The sequence below is a fragment of the Microtus oregoni genome, unplaced genomic scaffold (genome assembly GCF_018167655.1).
Source record: "Microtus oregoni isolate MIOR12 unplaced genomic scaffold, Mior012 000012F_ref0000307, whole genome shotgun sequence".
In the NCBI taxonomy this organism is placed as follows: Eukaryota; Metazoa; Chordata; class Mammalia; order Rodentia; family Cricetidae; genus Microtus; species Microtus oregoni.
Window position 1 is genome coordinate 29,420,741 of NW_024543071.1, and position 16,978 is coordinate 29,437,718.

General features: G+C 37.0%; 1 protein-coding gene across 3 annotated transcripts in view; it reads left to right on the forward strand.

Annotated features, from left to right (window-relative positions):
* Positions 1 to 16,978, forward strand: part of Prkg1 (protein kinase cGMP-dependent 1) — a 1,122,235-nt gene that overhangs the window by 1,001,176 nt on the left and 104,081 nt on the right. For all 3 annotated transcript variants that reach the window (XM_041660894.1, XM_041660893.1, XM_041660895.1), the window contains one exon: positions 12,901 to 12,975. In XM_041660894.1, the coding sequence (XP_041516828.1) occupies positions 12,901 to 12,975 (75 nt within the window). The remainder of the gene's footprint in view (positions 1 to 12,900; positions 12,976 to 16,978) is intronic.

A 16,978-nucleotide genomic window follows, 5' to 3' on the forward strand; every position in this document is an offset into this window, starting at 1 on the left:
TGAAAAAAAATCTGTACGTGGGGATGCATGCCTATAATCCCCATACTTGGGTGGCTAAGGCAGGAAAATCATTGTGAGTTTAAAGTCAGTCTGACTTACTGTAGCCAGACCCTACTTGTAAAAAATATAAAAATAACTCAAACAAAGATGAAAGAAGGGAGAGAGAAAAATTAAGAACCAGGACACATTCCAAACCAAATCCTATTCTACTGCCCAGGGACACAAAAATGAACAACAGCAGCTTCTCCTGTTGATAATAACTTGTGATCCTAACAATACAAGGATGAACAAATACTTGGTAAGAGCTAAGGGCAAAAGAAAGTGTTTTGCCTGAAGCATCTCAAGGAACTTCTTGGACAAAGTGATAAACGAGCTAGTTTCTTTTAAGTATGAGTAGGAGTTTTACAAATAAAAGAAGGAAAAATGAAGACAGGTACTCTCAGGGGGCCGGGCATATACAAACACAGACTCAGTGGCTTTGGTGCAGTACCAGCTGGAATACTGCAAGAACAGAGGACTTACAGAAAACAGTGGAAAAAAATCTCACAAGTAGAGCCTGAGAGATGAGTCTGGGAAGAAGCGGGGACAGCCTATCAGGAAATCTAACAGAAGCTATATAGAGGGTTCAACAGTTAAGAGCACTGGCTGCTTTTTTCTGTGAACCAGGGTTCTAATCCCAGCACCCACATGGTGACTCACAACTGTCTGTAACTCCAGTTTCTTTGTTATCTCCACAGGTACTATGTATTCATATACATATATGCATACATACATACATTCACATACACAGGAAAAGTGTCATACATATAAAGTAGAAAACCAATAAGCTCATATTGTTTAAAAAGAAATCCCTGGTGTCTCAAACTAAAGAATCTGGTCTTAGCCTTTGAAAACTAAGAGGACAGTGGAGAGCTGTTGCTCCTTCATGTGTTTGTCTGTGAAGGAAGGGAGCAGAGAAATATTGGTTACAGCACAGAGAAGTAGCAGGGGGAGACAGGGTAAAGTCACAACAGCCCTAAGGAATGTCTGTTAAGGTGGAGAGTTTTAGCCCCAAGGTTGCACTAGAGTCTAAAGCAGATTTGAAAGATTCTGAAAGGTTCCAGGTGAGAGAAGAGTCTCTCCTGCAGAGACCCAGTGGCTGTCTACAGGTCAACGATGTAGGAGGGAAAGCCAGTTGTGAAGGGAGAGAGTGATTGCTTCGGCTGTGGACATGCTAAGTTCCAGCTCATTCAGAGGCTCAGAATTAAGTGATGATCACCAGCTAGAAATGCCTTGGGTTTCCTCTAACATTCAGAAGGCAAATGGAAGTGGATCCTGGAGTTCATAATAAATCTCTTAGCATTTAAGCATCCTTAGTTTAAGTCATTATTTTATTTTATATTAATGATAAGTAATTCCATTTTTCCAGTCAATACTTGAAAGTTTACTACGTTTCTGAGACTTGTATTTTTATCCAATTTTTTAAAATTTGTTTGAAACTTCAGCATTGCTTTGAGACTCACAGACTGTCTATATGAAAAGATAATGAAATAAATTCCCAAATATGCTTTATTTTCTAAAATTTGAACATTAAACAGTAATCCTTAAAACAAAGTAACCTTTCAAATATTACCTTTGCTTCTCTGAGCAGTGGTTCTAGATGTTTCTTTGGGGAGGCAATTTTAACATGGCTTGTAGTGGAGTGGGTACAGGGGTGGGCAGAAGCCAAGTGTACTTTCAGATAGAAGTCTAACTGTCAGGTTAAAAACAATGAGAAAATCATTAAAGTTGAAATCTGCTCCAGATACTCACTGCACATTTTGGTAGAGTTAAGTAGATTTGCTTATTTTAATGGCACACTTCCCTGGTGAGATAGTCATTATAGGCCCAGCTGGGTCACAAAGAATGAAGGGTTTCCTTTTCTTTTCAATATGTCTCACAGTTGGTACTAGTCTGAAGCACACAGTGCAAGGACAGGAACGGGATCAGCATCAGCCACAATCACAGGGATGTATCAGCCCTGACCAAGTGTTACAACAGAAGCCCTTTCAGAACTTATCTCTTGGGATGAGATACAGTGGTCACCTTATCTGCAAGCTCTTCTACAGCCCTGTAATTGAACTAATTTTGAATGGATAGCGGACTATCAAAGGCAAATCATGATTTAGCAGCTGATAAGGAAGCTGCTGTCTTGCTAGCTGAACTGGAGATGGATAATACGTTATCATTGAGAAAGAAACCCGAATGACAGCAGTTAATGAGTCCTGTTTCTCTGGCTTCACAAGATGTGTCTCTCTCTTATTTTATATCTCTAATATAATCTATGCTATACCTATAATAGATATGCTATATCTATAATATAATCTATGCTATATATATGTAATGACCACCAAAAAAGAGGGAATTCAGAAAACATTAAGTATCTTGTCTTTTAAAAGTAACTATTGTTAAATTCCATCAACTTTTAGTATATTTAATTAAATTGGTCATTCCGCCTTGATTTTTTTTCCTGCCTTATCCACACCAATCAATAGCGTTAATGCATTGTGTACTCACTGAGGTTGACACAGAAGAAGATATGCAGAGCAGGACAAATTAAACAGATTGTTTTTTCTCACAGAGTTGTGAATAAGGGATACAGTGTTGATAAGTTTTGTGGTTTTCTTAACTGTTGACTTTCTTATATCTGTGCCCAGATCCTGAGAAAATTATATTTTTTAAAAAGAAAAGTAAAAGAGAATTTTTTCAGTGTGTAATATGCAATATACATGTAAAATGTCTTTATATAACATAATACTATATACAAAGAAGAGAAGCATCTGTTTATTTTAATTTTTGTTTATTGTCCTTTGTCAATTTTATACATATATGTATTCATACAGTATGTATTCTGATGATAGTAATCTCCTTATTTCCACCTCAATTCCCCCTCCTTCTCTCTACAAGCTCCCTTCCCATGTGCAAGACCTTCACTGCTATTGTCTTTGAGACCACTGATTTTCAGCTAGGGTGGTTTGTATGACCATGAGTGTGGAATATCTCTTAGTGAGCTCCTCAGGGGGTACCCCTAATGACAGTGACTGTCACTCCCCCAGAACCATCATTAACATAGAGTGGTAGGGTCTCTTCAGTTCTTCACCACTCAACCATTGACATGAATAGCCCCAGTCTTGTGTAGGTCAACTAAGGTAACCACCATGCTGTGAGATCATGACTGTGTTAGTTGTGCAGTATCCGGAAAACAATATTTCATGACCATTCTCTTCTGTTTCTTACATTATCTCCAGCTCCTTTCCTGCATATTCCCTGAGCCTTAGAGTTGGGTGATATAAATGTCTTGTTTGGGGCCGAACACTCAGCCGTCACTTATTCTCAGAGTCACGAACTGCACTCACCACCCACATTGCAATGAAAAGCTTCTCTGATTCAAGCTAAAAGTGGCATATAGTCTGTTACTATAAATGTAAGTGTTTTGAAGGCAACTTGATGCCATGACAATGAAGCTAAATGAAAGTAGTAAGCTCACCCCTATGATCTAAGATGACCTGGGCCATGCGTCTTTGGTCATGTTTACAGTAAGCAGAATGAACTCATTCCTGCGACTCAGGCCTGAGATCTAGTCAGAAAAAGTTGTTGCTTCCTTAACCATTGTGAAATTATTAGATCAGCATCTACTTTTTCCCGGAAGATGAATATTGCTGCATGGCAGGTTAACAGCTGGATAAGACAGTCTTAACCCCTGCAGACTGCGTAGTACTTTGCAGCACTATGAAAGCCAGCCAGCACGGAGGAAGCTTCCCGCTCAGTTCCAGCTGGATTTTTCTACAATTTGCAATCCATATATATGGCATCTTCAGCAATATAAACTTAGCAACTAGTTCTAGTTGGGCAGCCCAGAGTTATTTTTCCCAGTCATGTCATAAGAACAAAAATAAAAAGTTCAGTGATAAATTTTTATAAAATTGACAAGCTAGGGACCAATATCTTTACTCAAAGCATTTTCAGTCCTAAATAAAAGTTTTCTAAAAAAGATACCATGGAATAAATTTACTGTGCCCTCTAAGGGGTTCATTTATAACTTTCCTACTACTTTGCAACAACATGATATTTTTCTATACAGACTGTAAATGTCATACAGCTTTAAATGGTAATTTATTTAAATGTTCTTTAAAACTTTTATTTGATGTAATTAATACGGAATGCATTAACTATATTTTTACCTGATTTAAATAAGTAAAGCTTACTTTTCTTCTGTCTATTTGGAGAGCAATTTTTAAGTGAATTGATAATTTAAAAATACCTTTTAAAAAGTGTGCTTGAAAATATTTAATATGTAAGACATTAGATATATGTCCTAGTTTTTATTTTAAAAATAGAAAAATCTAGGGAAAAATCAAATGTTTGCCCATTTATGATTCTTATTACAAAATAGATCATAAAATATTCTTGGAATTGAGAATCTTCTGTTTATAAGGAATGTTAAATAATTTAGCATTGATACTTGATTTTCACAGGGCAAAACAGACTATTTTGACAAAATTAATGAGACATTTATGAAATATCAGCATTAGCATTCAAAACAGTGATATTTTACTCAGGCAGTCAATGGAGGAGGAGTAATTTTAGATCCAGGGGTTGCAGAAGATGTGGTAACGTGAGGGAGGACTGGCAGTGGTGATTCAGGTGCTTTGATGCTACGGGCTTCAAATAATTTTATACGTTATTTTTTTAACCAAAATATTTCTTCATTAGGAAACAAAGCATAGAGTATTCATTGAAGCTAAAATTTTGTCCTGAAAGTTCATATTTTATATAGACAAATTCTCAATGAAACACATATTGAGTTAGAAAACAAAAGTTTATGTCAGAAAAGGACAAACATCGCCTGTCATCTTCTGCTCTCATGCTGAGGCGTGCGATGAATGGATCAAAGGATGGATCCGACTTTTCCCTTCAAGTTTCTGTTATGTTTGGGCAGTCTTCTCGTAAACAAAGAACTACTGGTGAATGAGATAGGCTAAGATCATGTGAAATCTAGATTTTAGTATGGGGAAGACAACCAATATTTAAACAACATTGCTTTATAGGTGGTACTAAGGGAGAATAAGTCAAAGTGACAGAGAATTAGCAGGAAGGTTGTAGGTTAAAGATTAAATTGTAGTGGCTGCCCTGTCTAAAGAGGATGGGATGCACTTGGACTGAGACCTGGATGATGTTAAGGAAATTCTATGCAAGCACACAAGTGAAGAACATTCCAGACACAGGATGTATGATTGGAGGCAAATGCATGGGAGAAATCAGAGTTAGTGTAGACTCCAACAGAACAGTGACATCCTCTGACTCAAGCGTTAAAAGATTATCTCGCCTGCTTACAACATAAAGTAAAATAAGACTGTCCCAAGGCAGGCACTGGTGGACAAAACCAAAGGACAAGACTTAAAAGTGATTAGCTTCAAATTACTGAAACTAGAATCAACAGCATTTAGTGTTAAAAGTCACAATAATGGTAGAAGGATAAGAGGTAGAGAACAATCGAGGAAAAAGTTTAACAAAACTTTATGCCAGACAGAAATACTTCCAACTTTTCAGACTAGATGAGATCTGGTATAGTTGTTCAACTTATCTGTATACATAAAAACAGTTGTAGGCAGTCCACAGTACATAGACTAAATATATCTGTGTTCTGATAAAACATATTTATAAATACATGCAACTCGTTTTGTAGATGATAGTTTTCTGATCTCTTGATTCAGAATTATTCCTTGGAAGCATGAAAAACAATTCTCTTCTGAGAAACTTTATTATTCAGAAGCTCACATGTCCAGTGAAAACCCAGATCTTTGACATCAATGTCATCTTTCATGACAGGATGGAAAGAGTAGATAGTCCTGACCTTGCTGAAGAAAGTACGGCACCATTGAGAGATTCACTACATTTGAGCCAATCTAATCATTTTAGAAATGAGCTAAAAGTAAAACAGCAGATAATCAGATTCTGGATTTGCTTAGGTTTTAAAAAATTACACATTTGTTGATATTATTAGCTGAGTATGAGGTGATAATTTGGAAGAACAGTGGTTATTATCTGTTTTGCTTTTATGCACTGTTATTTATATACTTTGAGTTTTCATTAGATCTTTTTTTTATTGGTGTATATGGACAGATGCATGCATGCTTGTGCCACAATATGTGGGAGAAAGGTCAGAGGCCAGCTCATAGGAGTCAGTTCTGTCCTCCCATCATGAGAGTTCCAAGGGTCCAATGCAGGCTTGGCTTCATGAATTGAACCATCTCTTACCCAAATGCCACATTTTAAAGTGATCATGTATGTCTATATAATATATATGTATATATAAACTCAGAAAGTTACTTTCTCATTTAAGATTTTCCATTTATTCTCTGCCTTATAATATTGAATTATTTAGAATAGATTATTGACTTATATAAGATGTAACAAATAAAACAAATCTGCTTCAAATAAGAGATGAATTTTGTAACCATATTTGGAACTGGAGAAATTATTTGGAGGTTCTAGTATGGGACTGCAGTTACTCACATACCCTTGACTGAAGATCACTCCTCTTCTCATCAGGGAAGGTCATCCTTGGGCAAAGTCATCCTCTTCCACCTTCCATGGAGTGCACAGCTTTAGGAGAGACACATATGTGACAGTGAGGGGGGGAGGAGACACAGCCTAAGGGGCCAGATCCGCTGAAAACCCTAGCAATCAAAGGAGAGACAGATGTCGCAGCCAGATTGCACCCTATTCTGATTTTAAAAGTCTCCCTAATTAGTTTTATTTTCATTATTATTTTTATTAATAGTTTTACTCACTGAGCCTAATACCTACATAGGATTACTAAGCACTTCATAAAATATAGCAAATCATGAGGATTTAATATCAATACGTTTTTATATTTAAATACATACACATGAGTTATAAAAAAGGCTTTATAAACTGTAAATTATGTTTAAATACTTCTCTTTATCGGCAACAGTTTCAGTCCTTGATCCTTGCACTCTGTCAATTTGGACTTTTGTCTTCCTGAGAGTTTTAAAGCCCGTTTCTCTTTAGACAAGGTCTCATCATACTCCATCTGAAGAACAAAATTATACACATTTTAGACATACCACTGGGTAATCAGCTCCCTTCAGAACGATGTTTTGGTTTAATAATGAAAACATCTTAATAGCTGAAATTATTACCCACTGAGTCAATCACCATAATGTCCTCCAGCAGACACATTTCCTAGAATGAGTAGCACCCTTTCTAATGATGCCTCTTAAGAAAAATGTCTACAAATGTTCACATGCTTGATAGGAAATGGGTCATGATTTCCTTTCTCACTTTTTCTTGCTCTCTTTCTGCTTTCCTCTTCCATCTGTCCCTTTCACCATTGTTCTTTCTCCCTTCCTCTCTGGCTTTTTTTTCCCTCTGCACCTTGCAGTTATCTTAAAACTACCAGTATTAAATGCACGGGAGACCTGACTTGTTCTCCTGTGTTCCTGCATTTGTGATTCTACATTCAAATAACACCATTTTGCTCACTTGCTGTGAAGAATCCTCCCTTGACATTTTAAAAAGATTTCTTTACTTTATTTTATGTATATGGGTGTTTGCCTACACGTATGCCTGCGTAGCACTGTGTGTAGCACTTACAGATGCACAAACAGGGCCTCAGGTCCCCTGGAATCAGAATTACAGATGATTGTAAGCCCCATGTGGGTACCCTGGATCAAATTCGAGTCCTCTGGAAGAACAATCCGTGCTGTTAACTACTGAGCTGTCTTTCAAGCAGCCCCTGCTTGACTTGTTAAAATGGGATTCCTTTCCCAGAAAATTTAACATACAAGTGTGTCTCCAGCTGCTTGCGTGCATTGAGGTATGCTGTTGAGACCGCCTGAATTAAAGAGTTTTACATAATAATAGCTCCCTACTTTCTTATGAAATTGAACCACAGTACATATGAAATTGACTATTTTGTTTTATAATACTAAAATATGAAATATGTATGACTATGAGTTTAAAGAATTTAATGATTTATCGGTAGTTATTTGTTTTTATAGCTGATAAATTTTTTCTACTCATTCAGTTGCTAAGGTTGTCAAGAGATATTACTAAGATCTTCAGACTATAAAAATAATGACAGAAGTCATCTTTGTTAGACAAGTCATGCTAAAAGACCTTAAGAAATATTTAGAAAGGCAACCACCACTGGATTCTCTAGAGTAACAGAACTTATAGAATGTCTCTCTCTCTCTCTCTCTCTCTCTCTCTCTCTCTCTCTTTCTCTTTCTCTGAGAGAGAGAGAGAGAGAATAGAGATAGACAGACAGATAGATGATAGATAGATAGATAGATAGGTAGATAGATAGATAGATAGATAGATAGATAGATAGATAGATAGATAGATAGAATCCATATATGTATACATAGGTTTATCGGCTGTGGTCCAGCTAATCCAACAATGGCTGCCTATGAATAGAAGGTCCAAAATCCAATAGTTGTTCAATCTACAAGGCTGGATGTCTCAGCTTATCTTCAGTATATACCAGAATTTCATAGAAGTAGACTTTAGTGCCAGTAAAAGAATGGACGTCCTCATGAGAGCAAACAGGCAAAGAGAGAGTGAGCTTCCTTCCTCCGTGCCCTTTATATTGGCTGCCAGCAGAAAGTGTGATCCATCTTAAAGGTGGGTCTTCCTTCCTCAAAAGATCTGGATGAAAGGTTTATCTTCTCACCCCAAAGTTGCAGATTAGAGGTGGCTCCTCCTGCTTCAAATGCCCAATCATTTGGGTTTTAGTTAATTCCAGATGTTGTTAAGTTGACAACCAAGAATAGCTCTTCACAACCACTTATAGTACTATGTCCTCAAAGGCCTGTTTGACAAGGGTCCGCATAGACGTTATGTATTCCTAAAAGGGAAAAGAGTGTGCAATGCAACAAGTGGTAGAGAGCCTTCCTACTAGGTGCACAGCCGTTGGTTCAATTGCCAGGACTGCAAATAAACAAACAAGCCAACAAATAAGTTTACTCATTAATTCTGTAATTCTATTACATAGCTTATCAAGGTATCTCTAGTTATTTAAGTTCTACCTCCTCTTAAAGTACTTACTATTAGGTCTTTATTTTTCATTTCTTTTTAAAATTCACTTACATATATTAGCTGACTTTTTCGTTTTCAAGTATTTACCATTTTATTAGGATATAATTATTCAATGTTGCAATATTCATTTTTTTGGATAATTCCTGATTAGCTAATCAGGAAAACAACATAATTATTTTTTTTTATTGAGAAAAAAAATTCCGCCTCCTCCCAGCCTCCCACTCCTCCCCCCCTCCCCCCACTCCTCTCCCCGTCCCCCCACTCCTCTCCCACTCTCCCCACTCCTCTCCCCCTCCCTCTCAAGTCTGAAGAGCAGTCAGGGTTCCCTGCCCTGTGGAAAGTCCAAAGTCCTCCCCCCTCCATCCTGGTCTAGGAAGGTGAACATCCATACTGGCTAGGTTCCCACAAAGCCAGAACATGAAGTAGGATCAAAACCCAGTGCCATTGTCCTTGGCTTCTCAGCAGCCCTCATTGTCTGCCATATTCAGAGACAGTGGGGCTGATCTATTGGGAGCTCACCAAGGCCAGCTGGACTGTGACTGAAAAATGCAATATTCTTTTGATCAAGATTGTCCTTCAAACAAAAATTACTTACAAACCACATATGACCCTAAGTTCCCAAAGACAAAACTATGATCTTTGGTATGGTGTATCATGAAAAGAAATCCTGTATGTTCAACCTACAGTCTGGAGTAGCAATATTTGTTTGTGTACACAGTTACCATACTTCCTGTTTTACTGTATATATGTGTCTGTGTGTTTATGTACGATATCAGAGATACATAGATAGATATTCTACAGCATTTGTACATATAGTGATCTATTCACTGTTCAAATATTGCTGAAAGTTCTAAAAGATAAAATAAAATATGCCTGCAGTGATGCAAAGTTAAAAATCATATTGAATCATAGGTATTTAATGGCTCTGACTCTAAATAACAACATGGCTATACCCAGAGCAAATGAAAGACACTCCCTGACCGCATGTCACTGCGTAACTAAGCCCAGTTTTGGATATTAGAATTTCTCTGAAACCAGACTGGCTCCGAGTTTAGTTATGGACCAATATATTCTATGGGAAAATAAGAAAGTTAATCATATAAAGAATAGTGCTGCTGGGTATAGTGGCACACACCCAGAATCCTACCAGCCAGAAGACTGATAAAGAAGGATCATGAGTTCAAGACAACTTTCGCTGCATAATAAATTCTAGGTTTGCCTGGGCTTTAGTGTTGAAACATTGTCTCAAAACAAATTAGCCCAGGGACCTAGGGTAGAACCAAATTCTATTGTTCTTTATTTAAAAATAGCAATAAAATGACTCCTCATGGTATTCTGCTATACTCATATCCCAGTGCCTTGCTTCATCATCCATCAGAGCAGCTTCCTCCTACAGCAGATAAGAACAAATACAGAGATCTAAAACCAGACACTATAGAGAGAGTGAGAGACCTTGAAACACTCAGCCATAACCAGGATGTCTCCATCAAATCCTTTTCCCTCAGGACTCAGGGAAAGCTGTGGGATAGGAGGCAGAAAGAATCTAAAAACCAGAGGGGATTAGGACACCAAGATAACAATGTCCCATAAATTAGTACAAATTGATAAATCCATTATGTTAAACTTCATGTTTTGGAATGAGATTCTTGATTTTCAGGGCCAGTGTCTCAGAACTTCCTTTGTGCCTCCTTTTGCATATCAGTGTGACTGTGCTGAGCACGGCAGAGCAGTGACCCAGCCTCCCAGATGGATCACCACCAGGGATTGAGAGGACAGCTGCCCCTCATCTGCTGTTCTACTCCTCTTGATAGTTGTTTTTGCAAAAGTAATTATAAGTGAAAGCAGTTAAGTGACTTAGAAATTTAAATTGTCAGGTTTTCTGCTGTGTTTTCTGCTGTGTTTCAGGAACTGACCAAGCATAATTTATTATTTCATGCTCAAACTGCATGCCCTTTAGAGATTAAGATTATGAAAAGGCTGTGGATATGAATTAGTGTCACACAGCTTGGTCTAGAATGTAAGAGACCCTAGATTAAATCCCCGGACTTCCAAAAAGAAATTGTCCAGATGGAATGGGGAAGGTGAAATGGTTGGTGTACATGTGTAAGAGCTAAAGCTCCCTGGTGCTCACACAAAGCCAGGCCTGGCCTAGAAGCCTGTCTGGAATCCGTATGATTAAAGTAGAGATGGCAATCCCCGGTGCAAACTGGCTAGCTAGAAGAAACAAATCAGGTTCTGCTTCAAGACTCTGCCTCAGTATGTAACATTGGAGAAAGATCGAGGAGGACATCTACCATCAGCCTCTGGACTTCATGTGTGAACACAAACACACACACACACACACACACATATACATACACACACACACACACACAACAACAACAACAACATACACATGCATATACAAAAAATATAGAGGTAGATATTATAATTTAATACATTACCTTAAAACTCCCTAGTAAGAGCCTATATAGTACTAAATTTTTTTTTATCATTTTCTTCAAAGAGTGGTGATTTGAATGGAGTTATAGTATAGATTTCTGACTAGGAAGGAGAACAATCACATCCTTCCTAGAAGTTCATCACATTTATTTACTGGGTGTAAGATTTGGGGTGGGCTTCTAACTCTGTCACAAACCCACCAATAAAATGGAGGTGCTACTGACTTACAACAGACTGTACAGTACTTGTGAGCACTGAGCAATGCCTGGTATAGTCGCCACTCATCACTGTGACCAAATGCCTGACCGGAAGAGCTTAAGGAAGGAAAGATTCATTTCTGCTCACTATTGCAGAGGGTTTGGCTGTGCTTACTTGACTCCAAGTACTCAGACAGAATTTTATAGCAGGTGAGTGAGGCAAACAGAAACTGCATGAGCACCAGAGACAAGATACTGCCAAGGACCTGGCCTAAGTGACCATTTCCTCCAGGGGCGGATGTACTACCGACGAAAGTTGCCAGAACCACGTGAGACCTGAAGTTCTGGTTATTATGTGACAGTCCAGACAGATTTCTATCGAGTTTCTTCCGTGTTTCTCATCCAATCTATTTCAGTGCTTGCCAAAATGGCATGTGCAAAAGAGTTACTGTATCTGGCGTATTCAGTAAATTTTAAGGGAATTCTAGTATGTGTGTATTCATTACGTTTTTTTTTCTCTATAACATTTTATATTTTAAGCATAGGATAGATAACTCTTCACTATATAAAGTAAATCTAAAGAGAGTTCTAGATACATAGTCAATACTGAATAGATTAGCTTTAAGTAGTTAATCTTCCTACTTCATGGCAAAGTGAGTTTGTTTTCACTTTCTTAAATAGGTTAATTTTTCTATAATTCTCAATTTGCCTGTGATTATTATTTTCTTTCTTTTCCATGGAGATGCCTCTGTTGCTTGCCTTTAGAGGTTGTATGAAATTAATAAAAATTAATGCTAGGTAGTTGGCAGAGTAGGCATTCCCTCATTGGCATTTTTTTTCTTATTTATTTGATAAGGGATTGACTTACAGTTCACATAGTCTAGGTTTCAGTCCACACAGTTGGCTCAATATCTGTTTTTGCCAGATGTGGTTGTTACATGTGATTTGATGTTGGGTACAGAGGCTGACCAGATAGAGGAAGCCCTTGACCTCATGGTTATTACCACCTGATCAGAGGAAATTCTGCTACCTAACATATTTCTTAGCAATGTATCTAAGTTGTTTAAATTTACTTTTATTAAGATGTCTTTAAATCATTTCACTATTCTTGACTGGTTACCATTATTTTGACTTTGCAGAGGACTTAACTTGATCACTCTGGTTTTTCCTCTGACAGCTCATTCAAGCATTTGATTGGAGGACTGGATGATGTTTCGAACAAAGCATATGAAGATGCGGAAGCGAAAGCAAAGTAAGTGAGACTCACTTTGGGGACTTTATCTTGATAAAAATGATTTTAATAGGACAAGGTCAAATATCTGAACTTCACGTCAGTGCTCCAGCAGAAAGACTGATTACTTAAAAGAACTATTAAGCAAACTTGTTATACAATACACTTACTTAAGATGGCACTTTTCAACATGAAATCTTAAGTTTGTAAAGATTAACTCAAGAAGGTAAGTGGTAGTTTAAAATCCAATGTAAACAATTAAATAAAACATGTAACTGTCAGACTGAATATACTTTCTCAAGGTATTAGATGCTAAATATCTCATTATTTTATATTTTATATATTATATATTATAAAACTATAATTTTATATATATAAATGCAATTCTTCTACAAGGATGATTTGCTAGAAAACAAAGCTTTAATGTTTGACAAAGATGTGATATATTCAAGATTCTTTTTACTTCAAAGAAAAGTATGTTACTTTAAAAAACATGGTCTTCATAATCCTCCCACTTCTCACCGATACATCTGATAATTCATATCCTATAGGACAGCAGAAGAATTAAACAGATAAAATTTAGTGTTAAGTCCATATTAATGCCAAAATTTTATCAGTAATTATAGTGACCTCAAGCACAAAAGAAGTAAAATGTTTTGCTCTGAGAATCCATGAAAATAACATTTGACCTAGGAGTAAAATATTAAGAACTGCAGATATGCAAATAAGACGCCTTAGTGGTTATCTTAAAAATGTGAGCAGCTACTTCAGACTTACAGAAAAAGCCACTGTCTTGTAGAACGCAGTCCAGCTGCTCTGCTATATATCTGTTTCCTTGCCGCTTGGGGTAGATGGATTTCACATAACTCCTATTATTCAAGTAGAAGTCGATACCAATCTCAGCCTTAAAGTCACCAGCGGTGGGAAAGTGACTGTGAATGAGACCCTTTTCAAAACCTATTGGCTTTGCAGAAATAACAGAGAGACAGTGTGTGAGTTCAGACCACTCACGGATTCACTTACACATGGGCCACGTCAAGGGAAGAAGGAAACGAGTGTACTTAATCCAGGTTTAGACAGTTGGAAGGAAGATTTGACCAACCACCGTTGGCCACACAGTAATATGAATCAGAACAAAAGCTAAGCCTTCGTCCCTCTGCTCTCTCTTGGTCATGACTCCCCACACCTGTCTCTCAACCTCAGATAGCATATCTTTAAAGTGGTAGCTGCTGCTGCATTTTAATTGAGGGCATTATGCAAAGCCTTTGTAAATTGCTACAAAAGTAGATGACCTTGTTGTGGTAATCTTTGGAAACATTCTTTGACATGACCATGATAACAGATATTAATTATTCCATATACATGAAGATATTTTTCATGACTAAGAAGTATTTAATCTTTTATAACTTCTCATATTTATGTAGTAATTTATTATATCATACTTAAATTAGAAAATATCCATAGATACAGTTTTATAAAACAATAACAGTTTAACCAAACAGTTATCATTGTGGAATAAGAAATAATAAAATGACTGTCTACATCAAGATACTTCCCAGTGTTGTTTGACCAGTAGATTTGCTAGACTATAATTTGGACATCAGAAAACAAACATACAGTCTTAGTGTATACAATGTGTATTGATATATGTATTAATTAGAAACTGATCACAGTAACAAAGCTTATTAACCCCGTCTATCACCTCACATAAATTACTCTTGTGTATGTGGTGAATTGGTCAAACTCTGATTAAATTAGCCACTGACATATTCAATAACCACAGACTTCATTGGAATTATTGATTTGGTTATCTATGGATAGGTCCAACTACCAGATTGTATCATTCATTAGCAGATTAATCAACAATTAGATCAACTATATACTGGATCAAACTTGCTTATAGAGACCTCTGATTAGATCAGTTGCTAATCTTATCAATTGCTGGTGAATAGACCTCCGCTCAGAAGGCCTGCTGATGGAGAGGCTGTCTCAGAAGTCACGCTGTCTTAGCAAACTTCATTCAGAAAAGACTTATCTTAAATTGTTAAAATATTACTAAAACCAAGTGAATGTATACTTACTATCCTTTAGTGTTAATCATTACTTAGAAAGTATAAAAAATTTGTTTAAAAAAATCAACACGCGTCCCTGACCTGAATTCTAGAGAGAATGATAATAAGTTCCTTCTTTGAAATTGTCTCATAACAAACAAACGTTAGATGTACATTTGTACTGTGCTAACAAATAGCATCAGAAGGTGTCTGACGTAGTTGTCATCCCACATCAGATGTCCTGACTCAGAGGAGGCAAACTATGAATTTCCACGGGGTAAGCTTTTTATCTGCACTAGCAAGTTCGGACATCTATTGGTGTTAGCGCTGTTGTCTCTTTCCGTTGACTTTCTTCCCTTTAAATACATCTACATTCACTTGGTATTTAAGGAACTTTAAAAGTCTTGCTTGGGCAATAGAAATTAGAGACAAATCTAATTGGTTTAAATTTCCTGAATAATTCTGTTAATGCCCCTACATTTCTGTATAGACCATGAAGCCTAGAGCAGGTACAACAGCGGTGATGATTAGACTCCACTATGTAAATTGGACTTTTTCAAGGCCCCTTTGGTTTTGCAAAAGCCATGAAATTTGAGGTTGATATTTCTTAAAACTCCACTAAAATCATCATGTTAATTACTAATGTATGAAGATTATTTTTCGCGTTTATTCATATTTGGGACAGAGGACATAAAAGCAAGACTGATTGTCACAACTGATTCCTTTGCGACATTTAAAACTCAGAGACAAGGAGCTCATTACGTATTGCCATAGAACACTCAATAGCAGACTAATTGCCCTCAAGTGAACATACTATTCCTCTCATAAAACCTGTACTGAGTGTGTAGATCAGACAGTCCAGGAAAACTGGCTTGAAAGAAACCTTGACTGAAATGATTTTCAAAATTCTTCTACTGAAGAATATGTCCTCTGCTTACATTTTTTTCCTAAAGAAAGAACCCTAATTTATATATTGTACATTTTACAATCAACTTAGCTTATCATAAAAACCTTTATGGTAAAAATTACACCCTTAAAGTTGTTCACATATGCCAAAATTATGTTCCCAGGTTAAGGGCTTAGAGTGGGCCAAAGAAATTAATGCTATTTTCATTTATGCTGATGTTTATTACTATTAAAATGTTTTGTACTTTTGCTTTTTATAAAAATATTATGGCAAGATAGAGAAAGAAAAAGAAAACCAACCAAGCCAATCTAGCATACGCTCCTAACTCCCTTTGTGTTCTAGTTACACTTACATGTCTCCATATTGTTTTTCCCCATTAGTGCCATCACTTTAGAAACATACAGCAGCATTCTGTGCTCTGCTGATATCATCTTAGGAGCTGCCCGGGAACACAGCGAATGGAAACCTAGTTTTCTCGATTGACTCAAGTTAAAGCCTTATTCATTCAGTTTATTTTTCTTTTCAACATAAGTTCTTAATCACGTCTAAAAAACAGAACAACAAAAACAAAACCTTGCCAATAGCAAAAGCCAGCTACACATATGGTCCATCCAGCTGTGCGAATTTCTCTGTATCATGCATCTACAGAAAGCGGCAGTATTTTAGACCAGTTTGTCCATCTGCCACCTGCTCTATCCTGCTGTCTCATCTTGGAGCCTGGGATATACACATCTAGGTACTTGCTCTGAGCTATTTTGAAAGCTGTATCAGTAGACTGGTGTAAGCATTTAGAAACAACCTAAGATGATGAGACTTAGTATTGTCCTCCATGAGAATCTCATCATGCTAAAATCCCATGTGAAGTATGCCCACGCTTTATAACCCTGCCATGTCACTTGTCATATAGACCTTGACGCCCTCTGATAACTCATAGCTCCCCATGCACCCACCTCACCCCATGCTCATTCATTTTTTATCGACATTGATTTACTCAACAGATACTTTTTGTATGCCTGAAAATCCTCCCTCCCCATAAAGCAGTGACGAAAACAGACACGTTCCTTGC